This window comes from Pongo pygmaeus, chromosome 4 (assembly GCF_028885625.2).
Source record: "Pongo pygmaeus isolate AG05252 chromosome 4, NHGRI_mPonPyg2-v2.0_pri, whole genome shotgun sequence".
NCBI classification, from domain to species: domain Eukaryota; kingdom Metazoa; phylum Chordata; class Mammalia; order Primates; family Hominidae; genus Pongo; species Pongo pygmaeus.
Window position 1 is genome coordinate 181,450,734 of NC_072377.2, and position 18,341 is coordinate 181,469,074.

At 52.2% G+C, this 18,341-nt stretch overlaps 1 protein-coding gene across 4 annotated transcripts in view; it reads left to right on the plus strand.

Annotated features, from left to right (window-relative positions):
• LMAN2 (lectin, mannose binding 2) overlaps positions 1-18,341 on the plus strand; it is a 38,496-nt gene that overhangs the window by 10,366 nt on the left and 9,789 nt on the right. Inside the window, exons 3-8 of one of the 4 annotated variants that reach the window (XM_054487276.2) lie at positions 2,477-2,594; positions 3,293-3,372; positions 3,554-3,715; positions 3,828-3,942; positions 6,510-6,629; positions 8,657-9,339. In XM_054487276.2, coding sequence (XP_054343251.1) covers positions 2,477-2,594; positions 3,293-3,372; positions 3,554-3,715; positions 3,828-3,942; positions 6,510-6,629; positions 8,657-8,817 — 756 coding nt within the window. In that variant the 3' untranslated portion in view covers positions 8,818-9,339. Of the gene's footprint in view, positions 1-2,476; positions 2,595-3,292; positions 3,373-3,553; positions 3,716-3,827; positions 3,943-6,509; positions 6,630-7,189; positions 9,340-18,341 lie in introns of those variants that run through there. The other 3 variants (XM_063665383.1, XM_054487277.2, XM_063665382.1) reach the window with 3 other exon arrangements.

Genomic DNA, 18,341 nt, shown 5'->3' on the forward strand with positions numbered 1-18,341 from the left:
CATCTCAAAAAAAAAAAAAAAAAAAAAAAAAGGGGCTGGGCATGGTGGCTCACATCTGTAATCTCAGTACCTTGGGAGGCTGAGGTGGGCAGATCACGAGGTCAGGAAATCGAGACCATCCTGGCTAACATGGTGAAACCCCGTCTCTACTAAAAATACAATAAAATTAGCTGGGCGTGGTGGCGGGCGCCTGTAGTCCCAGCTACTGGGGAGGCTGAGGCAGTAGAATGGCGTGAGCCTGGGAGGCAGAGCTGGCAGTGAGCCAAGATTGTGCCACTGCACTCCAGCCTGGGCAACAGAGTGAGACTGTGATTTTTTTTGAGACAGAGTCTCACTCTATTTCCCAGGCTGGAGTGCAGTGGCACACTCTCGGCTCATTGCAACCTCCACCTCCCAGATTCAAGCAGTTCTCCCGCCTCAGCCTCCCAAGTAGCTGGGATTACAGGCACGCACCACCACGCCTAGCTAATTTTTGTATTTTTAGTAGAGATGAGGTTTCACCATGTTGGCCAAGCTGGTCTCAACCTCAAGTGATCCACCTGCCTCAGCCTCCCAAAGTGCTGAGATTACAGGGATGAGCCACTGCACCCGGCCAAGATTATCTGTTTTTAAGGAGAACAATAGACACTCCAGACTAGATGGGGGAGGACGTGGGTTGAAAAACTACCTATTGGGTACTGTTCTCCCTGCCTGGGTGCAGTATACCCATGTAACCTGCACATGTAGCCCCTGTATCTAAAATAAAAGTTGAAATTGAAAGAAAAAAAGCTTTTGTGGCACACGTTCTCAGGATTGCCTGGGGCTGTACCACAGGGAAAAAAATTATAAAAAAATAGTTTCATGTTAAAAAAAACTGTTTTTGTTGTTGTTGTTGTTTCCTCTATCCCTCCCTTCTTTTTTTGTGCCTAAATATGGTTTTCTTTTTAGTCATCTCCTTTGGTTTGTAGGACTTTTAAAGTTTGTGGCATGTTTTGAATCAGTTTTAGTAAGTGCTTAGACGTCTTTAAATATTCCTTTGCCCTAATCTCTCACATCTTACTCGGAAATCCCAATTATATGAGTCTTAGCCTCTCTCACTGTTTGCTGTGTCTCTTACCCACAATTCTATATCTTCCATTCTTTTGTGCTCTCGGGGACTTGGCCTAGGTTTTGTTACCTGGGTTCCTGGTGCCCAGAGTGGGAGCAGTGAGTCTGTGGCATCAATGAATGCATGAAGCATATTGTTCACATTGGGGTACAGTGTTTTTTATTTTTGTGTGATCACAGAAGTAATATGTTTATTATACATTATTCAAACATGGTAAACAGTCGCCATAATCCCCCTCCCAGAATTACCCATCATTAATACTGGTTCATGTTCCTTTACTCCTGTATTCATTTCTCTTCATCCTCATCTGCATTGGACATTAATGGTCTTTTTCACAGTTGCCAGTCTGACAGGTCGACATCCTGTTTGGGTTTGCCTTTCTGATGGGTCTTTGTTTAATTGCTTACATACCCATCTGCAGACTTCCTGCAAGTGGATTCGTGTCACCATGTGTGTTGACACCTTAGTTTTCACAAGTGACTTCCTGATGGGTAAGGCCAGGCTTTCTTCCTTGCCGTAGGCGGTGCCCATCCCTGCCCCAGCTCACATGGTGGTGCCCTTGAGTCCCAGAGCACGACCCTGACCAGCTGTCATCCCCAGCGCTGGTACCACACTTAGGCTGGGCTAGGGAGGTGAACTGGTGAAGGGCTGGGTTTTGGAGTCAGCCAGACCTGGGCTTGAGGTCCAGCAGCACTGACCCGGCGTGATTTTCCTCACTTGGGAAGGTTGGTTAGCAGGGTGGATGTGGCAGTGGATGTGGGTGACTAGAAAGGGGCTGGTGCAATTTATGTGAAAGTCCTGCAGGCCGCGGGAAGTACCGAAGGCAGAGCAGAGCTCTCGGAGTCAGAAAGCCCCTCGCGTGAATCCAGACAGTCTGCTGAGCAGAGCTCTCGGAGTCAGAAAGCCCTGCGCCTGAATCCAGACAGTCCACTGAGCTGCTCTGGACAAGTTGTTACACCTCTGAATTTGTTTTCCTGTAAAATACGTCACTCAAATAGGAGTCGTAACCTCTGCGCAAGGTTCCAGGGCAAGAGCAGTGGATGGAGAGGAAATGGCTGGTGGGCTTGGCTGGTAATGAGGGTGAACAGTGTGGCAGCCACCTAAACCTACTCAGGAGCTGCCTGAGGTCTGCTGACAGGGTCTGGGCCTCAGGCAGCCTTGGGACACTGGCCTCCCCCACCTCACCTGGTGCCCAACTGTCTCTTCCCTTCACACCCAGAACATTTAGGGGTCTGTGGTCAGTGGCACTTGTGGCCCTGTGCCAAGGAGTGCCCAGTCTTAGCTGAGGAGGGAAGAGAGGTCTGTGGGGCAGGGGCCGTGCTGGGGTTGCCTCCAGCTTGCCGGAAGGCCCCGGGGAGCTCTGAGCAACCCATTCTGCTCTCCCTCCAGCCCTGCTTCCTCAAGGACTGGGAAATGCACGTCCACTTCAAAGTCCACGGCACGGGGAAGAAGAACCTCCATGGAGACGGCATCGCCCTGTGGTACACCCGGGACCGCCTCGTGCCAGGTGGGCCGGCACTCGCTCCGCTGGGCCCTGTGGGGGTGGGCGCGGGCATGGCTGCTGGCCCCCTAGGGAGGTGGGGTGGGGCTGCCTGTGGCTCGTGGGGCCCAGCGTCTCCTCTCCTGTTCGGAAAGTGCTGCTCCATGGATAAAGTCCTGCGCCTCCGGAAGGAGCCTGGCTCTGGAAGGAAGGTCACTGAGGGGAGAGGAGCAGCTGGGTCCTGCAGCTCAGCCCTACACCCTCATTGGCCTGGTTTTATCATTTTAAACAGTTATTGTTGTAAAAAAGCCAAAACATGAAGGCTGTGTGGCTGTGACTACATGTGGCCCACAGACCCTGAGGCGTTTCCTCGGTAGCTCTTCGCAGAATGTTTGCTGCCCCTGGTATAGAGGGTAGAGCCTCCTGGGTAGGGCTATCCTGCAGCCCACTGTTTTTTGTAGGCCAGGTACCCCCTTGACACCTGCCACCTGCCTCAGTCCCCTCACAGTTCAGCCTTCAAACTTGAGTCCTCTGTCATATGCCTAGACCCCCCACTTCTGAGGAGAAAGCCTCAGCTTTCTCCTTTCACGATCCCTTCTCTCTCGGTGAATGGCCAGTGGGTTGGGCTCTCTTGCCCCCACCCATGTTGGCATTGCTTGCCTTTTAGGTACCCATGGGACAGCTCCCGTTTCTCCCATTCTGAGAGCATCTCCTTATAATTCTAGGGCCTGTGTTTGGAAGCAAAGATAACTTCCACGGCTTAGCCATCTTCTTGGACACCTACCCCAATGATGAGACCACTGAGGTAGGCCCCTGCTCTCTCCTGCTGAGCAGGAAAGGAAGGACTGGGCAGTCGGCTAGAGGAGGGGGCCCTGGGACTTCCATGGTCCCAGCACAAGAGGAGCCTCCAGGGATTGGGGTGGTGGGTGTCCCTGCTCACTCCACAGGCTGGGCTGCTTGTGGAGTAACTGGTGTCTTGGTCCCAGCGCGTGTTCCCGTACATCTCGGTGATGGTGAACAATGGCTCCCTGTCCTACGACCACAGCAAGGATGGGCGCTGGACCGAGCTGGCGGGCTGCACGGCTGACTTCCGCAACCGCGATCACGACACCTTCCTGGCTGTGCGCTACTCCCGGGGCCGTCTGACGGTGAGCAGGCTGGGCGGTAGGGGTGGCAGCTGGTGTGCCTGTGCCAGTCCCACAGAGGCTTAGGAGGGCAGGCTGCCGTCCTGCCAGGTGCTTAGCATGCTGGGCCCCACAGGTGATGACCGACCTGGAGGACAAGAACGAGTGGAAGAACTGCATTGATATCACGGGAGTGCGCCTGCCCACCGGCTACTACTTCGGGGCCTCCGCCGGCACTGGCGACCTGTCTGGTGAGTGGGCCGGGCCAGGCGTTGGTTCCCAGCCCGACTCACCCTGAGGGACTGGGAGCTTTCCATGCAGTTGATTGCCTGCCTTCATGTGGTTTCTGGACTCAGCTGGCTGTGTCCCTCCTCTTCCTTTCTTCTGTACATGGCCTGTCCGCTCCTCAGTCCTTGAACAGTCCCTTGGCAACCTTCCCCATCAACAGGAGGCAGCGGGTCAATTAGATTTGGGCAATGTAGATTCCCAGATTTATCTCCAGCCCAGACCGCTCTGGACCTGCTCAGCCCTTGTGCCCACAGCTGAGGCCACATCTTGCCCATCGGGATGTCAGTGGCATCTCTGCCCCTCTATTTGCTTGCTGTCTTTCTGGACCCTTCTTTCTCTCACATGGCACCTCTGGTCCATCAACAGTCCCTGTGGCTTTATTTTCACAGCACGTCCCACCACTTCCCACCCTTCCCTGACTACCTGGCAGCTTCAGGCCACCCGTGTCTCTCACAGGAGCCTCCCAGGTGGTCCCTCCTTCACCAGCCCCCAACAGTCTCCTGAGCACAGCAGCCGAGTAATCGCCTTCAGCCTGTGTGAGGCCTCCTGCTGCTCTGCTCAGAGCTCTCCAGGGGGCACCAGGGCCTCTGTGCCAGCCCTGCCCCCTCTGGCTCCTCGCTTACTGCTCCCCCTGCCTACTGTGGCTTCCAGCTGCTCCCTGGGTGCACCTGTGCCCTCCTGCCCCGGCTGTTTCACCCTTGTCTCCTAGGACCTTGCTCAGATGTTACCTCCTCAGTGCGGCCTTCCCTGATTCCCTCGTGGAATGTTGTGCCCCCTCCTGTAGCCCCCAGCCCACTCCCCATCACCTTTGCTGGCCTTATTTTTCGTCATAATATTTACCATCTTTGAATCTACCGAGTAATTAATTTTATTGTCTCTGGCCCTCCTGCTCAATTGTAAGCTCTATAAATGGCTGTTTGGCCCAGGGCAGGTGCTCAGCGAGCACTGGGGTGCCTCTAACCTGCTGAGGCCTCACTGATCACTAGGCCGTGGTGGCCCTTGGCTGTGGTTCTCGGTCTCTCTTTGGGGCCCTGAGCAGGTGCCAGGCCCAGGGCCAGCTCCTGACCAGAACTGGCATGTGACATGGGGGACCTGACATGGATGGTTTATCCTCAGGATGACCCATTCCAGGGCCTGTAGTCTGCCCACTGCCCAGGAGCCTCCCCTCTCAGCATGGAAGTGCTTGGGTCCACTCAGACTCCAGGACATCCATTGTTTGGGGGTTTTTCAGTCATATACCCAGCAGAGGAGAGAGGTCTAGTAAGCACCCCTCCTGCCAACCAGCTTTCATCATTTCCAGCTAGCGCCTGGCCGGTTCCCCTCCTGCCCCGGGTTGCCTGGAACTTCATCACACTGTTTCAGCCCTTGTCTTCAGAGGGTTTTTGATAGGAGCAGAGCAGCACCAGGGCTGTGGCCAGTGGCAGCTCTCACAGCTGTTGGGAGAGCCCAGCACAGAGTGGAGGAGGCGCCATGAGGGGAGCCGTGTCTGACCGCTGGTCGGGGGTCATCAGTGCCAGGCACCTTATGGGTGATGTCACCTGATGTATTTTTAGGCAGATGACCGTCTCGTTCCCTTTTTACTCAACCATTGGGAGTTTGAGAACTGAAAGGATTTTTCCTAAGATACGAGCAGGAAGCAGCAGAGCCCAGATGGGAACTGGGGCCTGACTCCAGGGCCGGTCCTTGTCCTGCAGGGCCGCTCGCCGTCTCCAAGGGCTGTGCGTGCTCGGCTCTCACACTGTGTGCCTGGCCGAGCTCTTGCTCAGTAGGTCCTCCCTTGGCTCCAGAGATTCCTGCTCCCTTCAACAAGGCCTTTCCTCAGATTCTAGTCCCAGGCTGGCCAGGACCCATGTGTCGTCTTTGAGCCTCAGCCTCCTCATCTCTACAATGGGGTGATCCATCAGCGTCAAGCTGGCGCTCTTCCTTGCCCATGCCGTTGGACAGAGCCTTTCCCGTCTCCTCAGGCACAGCCGCTGACCTGCGTTAGGCTCAGGCTCTTAGCTGGTTGCCGAGTTGTTCCCCTGCAGCCTGTATGTGGGTCTCTGTGACAAGAATGTCTGGTGGCTCCTGCCCTTGGGAGCCTCAGGCTTCTCAGCCAGTTACACAGCGACTGTTGGTCCTTCCCGGGTCTGTTTTTGAGCACATACTCTGCAGGCAGGCCATCTTCTGTGTGGTGTAGACCTTCTCATGTACTTGCCATGGCAACCATATAGATGGAGATCATCACTCCTTTACATGTGAGGAACCTGAGCCTCAAAGAGGGCAGCAGACCTCAGGATTCAGACCCAGATGATTCTGCTTGTGAAGCCCTTACTGTTTTCTCTCCACTCTGCCTCCTCTCTGTTTTTGATTGCTGGTGACTGGAGGGAGCTGGGAAGAAAACAGGCCCTAGACGGGCGGGGCAGCGCTCTTCCCCGGGGGCCTGGCAGGTTTACTGGCTGCAGCAGCAGCTTTCTTTGTGGGAGGGGCTTGGGCCACATGCCCTGAGGCTGGCCTGCAGGCTGTCACAGGTTTATTCTTGGTCCTACAGACAATCATGACATCATCTCCATGAAGCTGTTCCAGCTGATGGTGGAGCACACGCCTGACGAGGAGAGCATCGACTGGACCAAGATCGAGCCCAGCGTCAACTTCCTCAAGTCGCCTAAAGGTGTGTGTGCACAGCCCCGCCCTGCCTGCGCCTGGGCGGCCTGACCCAGAATGGGGTGAAGCCAGCCTGGCGGGTCTTGTGGTCCAGTCGTGGTTGTGGTGGTTGTGGTCTGGGCTCTTGGATCAGCCCTGTCTTGGCAAGCGGCACTGGCTGGCCCTGCCCGAGCTCCTAGAGGATTGGGCTTGGGTCATGTCAACTCTGACAAGTTTTTGAGTAAATGAATGAGGCGGAAGAGAAGTCTGCAGAGAGTCAGTCCCTGAGGACATCCTAGCCACGTGAGTGCTGTGGCAGCAAGCAGTGGCTGATCAACAAACATGTGAGTGGTGGGCCAGCATCCTCCCTCACTAGGTGCTGGGGCAGTGGCCAGCAGAGCCAGGGGGCTGGGTATGTTGGCCCCCCTGTCCCTTCTGTGAGCCACCTGGAAGAAGTCGTGCTGCTGGCCAAGGGGGTGGATTCCTTAGCTAGAAGGAGAGAGAAGGCAAGATTGGAAATTGGGTTTCTACAAAACCTGAAGCCTGGGTTCTTTCCATGGCACTAATTAGCTACCCCTTCCCTCACAGAGTGAACGTTGTGGTTGGAGGAATGAGGCATCTGTGTGTGGAGAAGTCCACCCTAAGAGCCACAGATGCGTGCCTGGGGGTCCAGCCAGTGATGGAAGTGCGCAGCGCGGGCTCTGTCCTAGCCCAGCCCTGGGTCCCCATGCCCCGTGGCCAGTTTGGCTGCGGGTTTCTGCTTTTCAGGAGAGGCCAGGATCCAGTGTTTCATGTGACAATTCACTTTTTAAAAATTCAGATTATTTTGAAATGTTTTGGGGGCCACACAAACCTTGCTGCAACCTTTGGTCAGAGGACTGCCAGCCACTGGGTGTTTTCAGAGGTGACACCTGCCTTGCCCACCCAGCATCCCGTGCAGCTGGCGAGGCAGGATGAACTCGTTATTAGATTCAATCCATTTGTTCCTTCAGATGTGACCGAAGCTGCCCTCTGTGCCTAGCTATGGGCTGGGTGCCACAGACACGGAGATCAGGCAGGCCCTGTCCCTGGGGCTCATTCTAGGGGCTGAGGCAGACAGGGAGACAGAGGGAGCCGTGGGTGCCTGGAGGCTGAGTGGCTTTCTGGGGAAGCGCCATCCCTAGGGACCTCCCCGTTCAGTCAGTGGCCGCTGCTGTCGGTGCGCAGAGCAGAGGCTGGGGCGAGAGTGCTCAGCAGGCCTGCCGGTGGTAGCTTGTGCAGGAAGGGAGGATGGAGGTTGCCTTGTGGCTGGCAAGAGGGCGGCATGCGCATCGCTGAAAGGCAGGGCCTGGGCCCGAGGCCTGGGTGTGGGGACCCCTGAGGAGACTGCACATGTGGAGTCGGGGCCGCGGTCGGAGGGAGGCAGAGTGGCAGAAACGGCCCAGCCAGACCCCAGCTCCTCCACCCACAGCCTGGAGAGCTTGGGAAAGTCAGTGTCTTCTCTCAGCCTGTATAATGGAATGCACCAGAGGGTCCCATCCCAGGATGGGCAGGACCTGTGAGAACCTTGTGTGGAGGAGAGAGGCTGTGGGCCGGGGTGGAGTGTGGGACTCAGGTCCTGGGAGACCCTCCTGGGGGGCTGCCGAGAGCATCTGGCTGTGGGCTAGGAGAGCCTGTGACCAGGGCCGCGCTGCTCCAGATAGGGCCCTCAGACCCCAGCGTGGGGGTGGGGCTTGGATATGCGGCCTCCTGGGCCTCCCCTTATCCAGAGTTGGACTCGGGAGGCCAGGAGTCTGGTTTTAACCAGCCTCCTGCAGCAGAAGGCAGCCCAGGCTTGTCGCTGGGGTCCCAGGGCCCAGTGGGCTTGATCCTCTCTCTGCCCTGCCCTGCCCTGGGGACTGCAGAGCTGGCTGGGATGGGCTTCACCTGACCTCTGCCCCTCCCTGGTGAGGGGGGTGAGTGCGACCGGCCTGCCCACCGTGGCCGGCTGTCCTATTCCATCCCCACTGCCCTCCTGCAGCCCCCTGATCCCTGGCCTGCGCTGCCGTTTCAGCTCCCCCGTTTCTTCTCCCCCAGACAACGTGGACGACCCCACGGGGAACTTCCGCAGCGGGCCCCTGACGGGGTGGCGGGTCTTCCTGCTGCTGCTGTGCGCTCTCCTGGGCATCGTTGTCTGCGCCGTGGTGGGGGCCGTGGTGTTCCAGAAGCGGCAGGAGCGGAACAAGCGCTTCTACTGAGCGGTGCCGCCGGCGGGGCCTGCCCCTCGGCCCAGGAGCCAATGTGAACTTTTTTTTTACTGGGATTATAAAAGAACAACAAGATGACCTTATTTCTTAACTGTTTCAAATAAATGATTAAAGTATTTTCATACATTTTGCTTCTTGCCCAGCAGGGACAGGTGGCAGGGCTGAGGCTTAGGGTCTGGCACCCCCACAGCTGGAGACGGAGGCTCTCCTGGGGCTGGTGTCTCAGGAGCAGGGGTCTGTGCCTAGAGCTGGGCTGTGGCCCCAGCAGGCAGCTGTTGAACACTGGAGGGTCCCCCGGACCACACTGGGGTGGGCTCCTGAGGACGTGGGGAAGTGATTTTGTTTTGTGGTGTGTGGCACGTGTGGCGACGGATAAGGCCTGAACTGGGAATCCCAGGCCTTCCTGTTCACCCTGAGCTGCTTCCTGAGACACATGCTCAAGTGAGGCTGCAGGGGCGGTGTGGGGGGGCCGAGTGTGACCGTTTGCTAAATAAAGTGAAATACCCAACCTCAGCCGTGTGACTGTCCTTGAGGGGCTTGCTTTACTTTCTTTTCTAATGATTTCCAGCCCGCCAGTGCTTTAGAGCTTTCAGCTCGTCTGCTCTGGCCTGCAGAGGCCCAGGAGGATGGGATGGGTTGCCCTGTTTCCCAGCTGGGGACACACGGCTCTCAGAGGTCAAGTACAACTTGCCCAGTGTCACCTGGCAAGTGATGTTTTGGGGATGGGGCCCTGTGCTGTCTCCCACATGCTCTGGGCCTCTGGGTAAAAGGATGGGTGGCAAGGGGCACCACGTGGAGGCTTGGCTGGGCAGGCGGGTACACTGACGGGGAACTCTGGGGGGCTTTGGGATGATGTGCAAGGGGCTGGAGGATGGTGGGGGTGGTTGCGGCAGTCCCTTTGGGGCACCTCGGGGGAAAAAGATGGTAATGGGGAGTGGAGGAAAGGCAGCAGCTGAAGGCATGGCACCGCCCCTGGCTGTGGCTGCCTCCACCTTGCGCCGTGGAGCAGCGTGTCCCGTCCCCTCCCAAGCCACCCCTCTGGCTCTGATCCCAACTCTAGCCCTCCTTGGACACCTTGCTGAGCCGATGATCTTGTCTTCCTCGTCCCCTTCCCACTCCCCATTCAGTTGCATTTGAATCTCCTACCTTAAAAGCTAGCCCTCCCATCCTTCAGCAGCCAGGCTTTTGGTAATTAACACTATCAAATAGATTGTCATTGCAAAAAATATAGAGAGACATGAGTGAGAGTAAGGATTTTACCCTCTGTCTCTCATTCTCCAGAGCTCTTCACTGGTCCACTGTCACCCACCTCTCGTGTCCTCTGTGTTTCCTCCTTCAACAGGTTAGACATCTAGAGATTCCACACAGTGACTGAGAGGTTCGAGTTTGTGCTTCCCTCATGGGTTTGGGATCCTGTTCATGAAGCCTGAAGAGTAATCATGATCCTCCTTATTGAAGTATTTTATTAACACTTTCCCCAAAACAGTTCCTTTCCTTGAAAAGGTAGCAGATCGTGTGTTTATGACAGGCCCTGCTTTGGAGCGATTGAGACACGTAACTCATTTCATCCACAACGCTCACCTCTCAGGTGCTGGAGGGCTTTTCGCCAGGTGTGTAGGGCCGAGGCCCAGAGACGAGCTCTCCACAGCTGCTACAATCACGTCATCGGCACCACACTCGCCAGGCTTCACCTTTAATTTTTGGCTCTAACTTGGTCTTCACCGAATTCCTGAATTACTAGGCAAATTAGTGTCCAGTACTAGATGGTTCTTAGCCTTGGCTGTGTATTGGAGTTCCCTGGAGAACTGAAAAGAGCCTGCCTTGTTCTCCAGTTCTGGCTGAGTAAGTCAGGTTGAGCCGGGGCAAGGGTGGTTTCAAAAGCCCCTGCAGTGGTTTTAACAGGTACCCAAGCTTGAGCACAAGACGGAGTTAGGCCCCATGCTGTGGCAGCAGGTGTTAAAGTGATCATGCCGGTCTCTACTTGGCTGTCACGGTGGGCACCCCTTTCCATTGGAACGTAGCCTTGTTGTACCCAAGAAAAGTTGATTGTTTCAAAATTCATACCTAGAGGTGCTTCCCTAGAACAATCGATATGTATTCTTACATCCGCATTTCACACACGCAGGACCGTGATGCCATAATCTATGTTTTTGCCATGTGTGTTTAAAAATTTGAGGTATTTCATCATACAAAAGTTAAACATGAATGTGTGGCTATAGTCCTGCCGTGCGACGTGAGACATATCACAGACACACTTGGATCCCTCTGTCTTCTCCTGCCAAAGGTGATTGCTGCAGAATCTGACTTTTTGTGTCTGTCTTAAAATTTTTACCACAGGGATATGTATCTCTACATACATTGTATTGTTTTGAATTTCTGAAGACTGTAAGTGGTACATGGACGTATTCCTCAACTTTTGCAATTCAGCATTGTTGGTGAGTCTTTGGATTGCATGTGGCTCAAGATGCGTGTTTCTCGCCGTGAGGTATGAACAGACTCCAGTTCCTCCATTCTGCTACTGATTGGAGGTGGTTTAGGGCTTTTGCTCTGCTACACGATACTGCTCTAAGCACTCCTGGATGTGTCATATTTATTTATTTATTTATTTTTGAGACAGAGTCTTAAACTCTGTTGCCCGGGCTGGAGTGCAGTGGCACAGTCTTGGCTCACTGCAACCTCTGCTTCCTGGGTTCAAGCGATTCTCTTGCCTCAGCCTCCCGAGTAGCTGGGACTACAGGTGTGCACCACCACGCCTGGCTAATTTTTGTATTTTTAATAGAGAAAGGGTTTCATCATGTTGGCCAGGCTGGTCTCGAACTCCTGATCTCAAGTGATCCTCCCGTCTCAGCTTCCCAAACTGCTGGGATTACAGGCGTGAGCCACCGCACCCAGCCCATTTTCAGTTTTACTAGAGGGTGCCTCGCTGCTCTCCAAATCGGGCCATGACCACGGTGGGGTGGCACCTGCCGAGATGCCCTGTGCCCCTCAGCACCTGATATAGTCACAGCTTTCCGTTTTTGACAGATGGATGCAAAAGCTTTCGTTTGTTTCTCTGCTAGCCATGTTGGGATGTGTGCATTGGTTGGCATCTGTGTTTCTGTGTGGTGGTTTAGTCCGGGCCCGTTCTTCCAGCCGTGTAGGAGTGCCTGTGCGGGGCTCCTCTGGTGATAGGCCCTTGGTGCATACCTCCCAGTGTGCCTGGGGGCTTTTGCTTTTCAATGACGTCGTTTGATATACAGCCTGTAATTTAATGTGATTTCATAATCTATTCTAAAGATTTTGTTTTTGCTTAAAAGCTTTAAAATTTTGCTTTTCAAATTTGGCATTTAATCGAAGTGGAGTTAAGTTTGTGTAGGGTGTGATGTAGGGAATCCACTTTTCCTATTGTCTCCAGCCAGTTCCAGCACCGTTTACCGACTCCTGGGTCCTTCTGCACCCTCTGAGGCCCACACTCAGGCGGCCACACCACATCTGCTCCTAACCCTGCCCCTCAGCTTCCTCCCCTCTGGGGCTGGAAGGCTATATACTTGGCTGAGCTCCTGGCTCCTTCCAGCTAGGGCGGCCGTGTGCCCACTGCAGCTGGTCAGATGCCCGAGCCTGCCGACGAGGGCCTCCGTTTGCTCTCGGTTTCCCCACGTGAGGAGATCTAACAGCAGCTGGTGTGGCCGGGCCCGCTCCCGTCTTCCTGTCCGGAATGTGGAAGGGACCCCTGGCATGCAGAAACCCCCGTGTGACCACGAGGGCCAAGTGGAGCACCCAGAGCCTGGTGGAGGGAGAGTCCTTGGTGTGGCTGAGATGCTGCCCAGCCTGGACTGCCAGCCGCTGGGGTTTTATGTTAAAAAAAAAAAAAATGCCTATTTGTTCAAACTACTGTGAGTCATGTTTTCTGTTCTTTTGTGGCTAAAAGCAGCCCTGCCTTTGTCCCCTCTGTGTGGTGAGTTTTCTGACATGTATAGGTCTGCTCCAGACTGTCGCTGATGGTCACAGTCCGTTCTGTGCCACACACGGCTTTAGGCATTGGGGATACAACAGAGGACAAAAGGGACAAAGATCTCTGTCCCCATGGAGCTCATAGTCTAGTGGAGGGATCGGGTGAAATAATAAAGTATGTTAGATAATGCTTTACGTTGGTTTCTTAGGGCTGCCATAAAGGGCCACAGACTGAGGGGCTTGAACAACAGAAAGTGATTGGCTCTCAGCTCTAGAGGCCAGAAGTCTCAAGTCAAGGTGTTGGCAGAGCTGCGCTGTCTCTGATGGCTGTAGAGGAGAGCCCTTCCCTTCCTCTTCCCGGCTTCTGGCTGTTCTCAGCAGACCTGGGAGTTCCTTGGCTTGTAGACACATCACTCCAGTCTCCGATTCCATCATAACATGGCCAACTTCAGATCATCTTTCCTCTATGTGTCTCCATATCTCCAGTTTTTTCTTTTCTTTCTTTTTTTTTTTTTTTTAATAGAAGTGGGATCTTGCCATGCTGCCCAGGTTGATCTTGGAACTCCTGGGCTCAAGCGATCCACCTGCCTTGGCCTCCTAAAGTGCTGGGATTGCAGGCATGAGTTTACTGCACCCGGCCCAGATTTTCTGTTTTTTGTTTTTTTTTTTTTGTTTTTCAAGACGGAGTCTTGCTCTGTCACCCAGGCTGGAGTGCAGTGACCTGATCTCAGCTCACTGCAACCTTCACCTCCTGGGTTCAAGCAATTCTTCTGCCTCAGCCTCCTGAGTAGCTGGGATTACAGGCATGAGCCACCGCGCCCAGCCCCAAATTTTGAGTTTTTATAAGGACACAAGTCCTTATAAAAATTAGCCCCCCCGCTCCCAACAATGACTTCATCTTAATTTAGTAAATCTTCATAGAATCTATTTCCAAATAAAGTCACATTCTTAGGAGCTGGGGATTAGGACTACAGCATCTCTCTCTGGGCGAACAGAATTCAACCCCTAACAGTAGTTAAGAAGAAATAAATTAATGAAAGGTGATAAGAAGAGGCGGGTGGAGAAGAGAAAGGCTTGTGATCTGGCCAGCAGCCTGCAAGAAACAAGGGGGTGCGAATCATTGAGCAGTACACCTAAGATTTGTGTACTTTTCCACATACAATATTTCAATTAACTTTATATGCATTTCAAGAAGGCAGCTTTATTGTAAGAACCTCACAGTGTTTGGCATTTCTTGATTTCTGTCAACAGTGTTGATAATGCATATGCGCACTAAAATCTCCCCCATGGTTGCAGCATATTTCACTGCTTTTTTTTTTTTAGACAAAGTCTCGCTCTGTCACCCAGGCTGGAATGCAGTGGCATGATCTCGGCTCACTGCAACCTCTGCCTCCTGGGTTCAAGCGATTCTCCTGCCTCAGCCTCCCAAATAGCTGGGATTACAGGCATGCACCACCAGGCTCAGCTAATTTTTTGTATTTTTAGTAGAGATGGGGTTTCTCCATGTTGGTCAGGATGGTCTCGAACTCCCAACCTCAGGTGATCTGCCTGCCTCGGCCTCCCAAAGTGCTGGGATTACAGGCGTGAGCCACCACACCTGGCCTAAGTTTTTAAACTTCTGTAGAAACAGGATCTCACTGTGTTGCCCAGGTTCAAGCAATCCTCCTGAAGTGCTGGGATTACAGGCATGAGTGGCTGTGTCCAGCCTTTTTCTTTCTTTTTTTTTTTTTTTTTTGAGACAGTCTTGCTCTGTCGCCCAGGCTGGAGTGCAGTGACACAGTCTAAGTTCACTGCAACCTCTGCCTCCCATGTTCAAGTGATTCTCCTGCCTCAGCCTCCCTAGTAGCTGGGACTACAGGTGCGTGCCACCACACCTGGCTAATTTTTGTATTTTTAGTAGAGACGGGGTTTCACCATGTTGGCCAGGATGGTCTCAAACCCCTGACCTCATGATGCACTCACCTCAGCCTCCCAAAGTGGTGGGATTACAGGCGTGAGCCACTGCACCTGGCCTCTTTTCTGATTTTAAATTAACTTTTTCCACATGTTCTGATCCAGGCTCCTTTTCCAAATTAAAAGTGTATATTTAAACATTGCATCTTAGACGGTGTGATAGTCATGAGGTCATAGAAGTAGTTAAGAGGAAAGTTAATCTATAATGAAGATCAAGGCGAAGAGGAAAAGCATCTTTTCTGGAGCCCTAGTCTTTTGCAACATTTTACAAAACAATGTAGGTAAAGAAAAGGCTAATCTATAATCAGAGGAACAAAGGTTACAGCTGCCTACCACATGCCTCATAATCGCATTCCTTTAAGGCTCAAAGTAATTTAAAGTTCCAACAACAGATTCTGAATTACTTATTTTTGTAGACCCTTGAGAATGCACCCACAGGCAGCAGACTGCTGGGCACACAGCCATCTGGGGAGTGGACCTCCACCATCACTGGGCCCACTGGCACTGGGGACAGCATTTACATGGGAGAGAAATCAGCCACTGTGTATGCATTGTTGCAGGTTTTCTTTTGCTCACAGCCAAACCTAATCCTAACTCATACAAGTGGGAAGTTGTGATCAGAGGGAGAATCTAGTCTGTAAAAGCATTAATAGGTTAAGTTAGCAAATTGAGGAGAAACATCACAGGTTATTTATTTATTTAGAGACAGGGTCTGGCTCTGTCACCCAGGCTGGTGTGTAGTGGTGCTGTCTTGACTCACTGCAACCTCTGGCTTCTGGGTTCAGGTGATCCTTCCGCCTCAGCCTCCTGAATAGCTGGGACTACAGGTGCACACCACCATACCCAGCTAGTGTTTGGTGGTATTTTTGTTTTTTTTGTTTTTTGAGATGGAGTCTTACTTTGTTGCCTAGTCGCGAGTGCAGTGGTGCAATCTCACCTCACTGCAATCTCTACCTCCCAGGTTCAAGCAATTCTTCTGCCTCAGCCTCCTGAGAAGCTGGGATTATAGGCATATGCCACCATGCCTGACTAATTTTTGTATTTTTAGTAGAGACAGGGTTTCACCATGTTGCCCAGGCTGGTCATGAACTCCTGAGCTCAAGCAATCCTCCAGCCTCGGCCTCCCAAATTGCAAGGATTATAGGTGTGAGCCATTGCATCTTGCCAGCAGATCAGTCAACATAGGAGGGAGCGGTTCTTGTGGAGAGGAGGCGTTAGGAGGGAACTAGGCAAACCCTGGATCGACTTGTGTGAAGTCAAGTACTGAAGATGGCCAATATGTAATCAGCTGGTGACTCTGGGCCACGTGCCATGCAATGGCACGTCCTCATCATCACAGCTGATCTTGGGCACCGCTGCTTGGTAGAAATCCCCAGAAATCTGGAATCCTGGATCTGGATTCTCTTAGTGTGCTGTAGGGGCTATTATATGTAGCCTGTCCTCACCGTCATCCTGAAGGGGTAGGACAAGAAATCAACAGAATTTACTTGGAATTTTGGTTCCAAATTGCTGTTAATTAAAAAAAAAAAAGTGCAATCTCCTGCTTTCCTGGTCTCTTAACTCTCTGATTCTTATATCCCATGTCTTTTGTACTTTCTGATTTTGAGGTATATCTCCTTTAGAAACTCTCCTATAGATGGTTTCGAGGTTGCCGTGGTTTGTCTGCCCCCTCCAAAACTCATGTTGAAACTTCATCTCTAGTGTGGCAGTACTGAGAGGGGAGCCTTTAAGAGGTGACTGGATCATGAGGGCTTTGCCCTCAAGAGATTAATCCACTCATGGATTAATGATTTCAGGGGTTAGTCGATCAATGGGTTATCATGGGAGGAGAACCAGTGGCTTCACGAGAAGAGGAAGAGAGACCTGAACTAGCATGTGAGCATGCTCAGCCCCCCACCCTGTGATGCCCTGTACCAGCTCCAGACTCTGCAGAGTCCCCACTAGCAAGACCTCACCACATGCAGCCCCTCAACCTTGGACTTCCCAGCCTCCAGAATTGCGAGATATTCCTTTTCTTTATAAATAAGTCAGTTTCAGGTATTCAGAAAACAGACTAAGAGGCTGGGTGCGGTAGCTCATGCCTGTAATCCTAGCACTTTGGGAGGCTGAAGTGGGAGGATTGCTTGAGCTCAGGAGTTCAAGACCAGCCTGGGCAACATTGTGAGACCCTGTCTCTACAAAAAAATAAAGAAATTAGCTTGGTGTGGTGGTGCAACTCGGGAGGCTGAGGCACAAGGTTTGCTTGAGCCTGGGAGGTTGAGGCTGCAGTGAGCTACGATCATGCTACTGCACTCTCGCCTGGAATTTTTTTTCTTTTTTTTGAGACAGAGTCTCGCTCTGTCGCCCAGGCTGGAGTGTAGTGGTGCAATCTTGGCTCACTGCAAGCTCCGCCTCCCGGGTTCAAGCAATTCTCCTGCCTCAGCCTCCTGTGTAGCTAGGATTACAGGCGCACGCCACCACGCCCGGCTAATTTTTTTTTTTATTTTTAGTAGAGACGGGGTTTCACCATGTTGGTCAGGCTGGCCTCGAACTCCCGACCTTGTGATCTGCCCGCCTTGGCCTCCCAGAGTGTTGGGATTACAGGAGTGAGCCACCGTGCCTGGCCTTTTTTTTTCTTTTTGAGATGGAGCCTCGCTCTGTCACCCAGGTTGGAGTGCAGTGGCATGATCTTGGCTCACTGGCAACCTCCACCTCCGGGGTTCAAGCGATTCTCCTGCCTCAGCCTCCTGAGTAGCTGGGACTATAGACATGTGCCACCACACCCAGCTAATTTTTTGTATTTATAGTAGAGATGGGGTTTCACCATGTTGGCCAGGATGGTTTCGAACTCCTGACCTCAAATGATCCGCCCGCCTCAGCCTCCCATAGTGCTGGGATTACAGATGTGGGTCACCACACCCTGGTGAGGATCTTTGCATCAGTGTTCATTACGGAATATTGGCCTGTAGTTTTCTTTTCTTGTAGTGCCTTCGTCTAGCTTTGGTACTGGAGTAATGCTGGCCTCACAGAATGAGGAAGTTTTCCCTTCAAGCTTTTGGAAAAGTTTGAGGATTTGTATTCTTCAAATGTTTAGTATAATTTTACCAGTGAAGGTGTCAGGTCCAGGGAGTTTCTTTGTCAAGAGATACATGATTACTGATTCGGCCTCCATAATAATCATAGGGTCTATTCAGAATTTCTGTTTCTTTGTGATATCATCTTGGTAGGTTTTATGTTTCTAGCAATTTGTCCATGTCATCTAGGTTATCCAATTAGTTGGGATACAGTTGTTCATAGTACCCTCTTATAATCCTTTTCACTTGCATAGAATGGGTAGCAATGTTCCTACTTTCATTTCTGATTTTAGTAATTTGAGTCTTCTTGTCTTTTCCTAGTCCATCTAGCCAAAGGTTTGTCAATTTTGTTGATCTTTTCAAATAACCAACTTTTGGTTTCATTAATTTTCTCTGTTGTTTCTTTGTTCTCTATTTCATTGATTTCTGCTTTAATCTTTATTATTTCCTTTTTTTCTGCTATCTTTGTGTTTAATTAGTTCTTTTTCTAGTTCCTTAAGTTTTTAAGTTAGGTTTTTAATTTGAGATCTTGTTTTTTTTCCCCTCTTACCATTATTCCCAAGAAATACGAAAATAAAC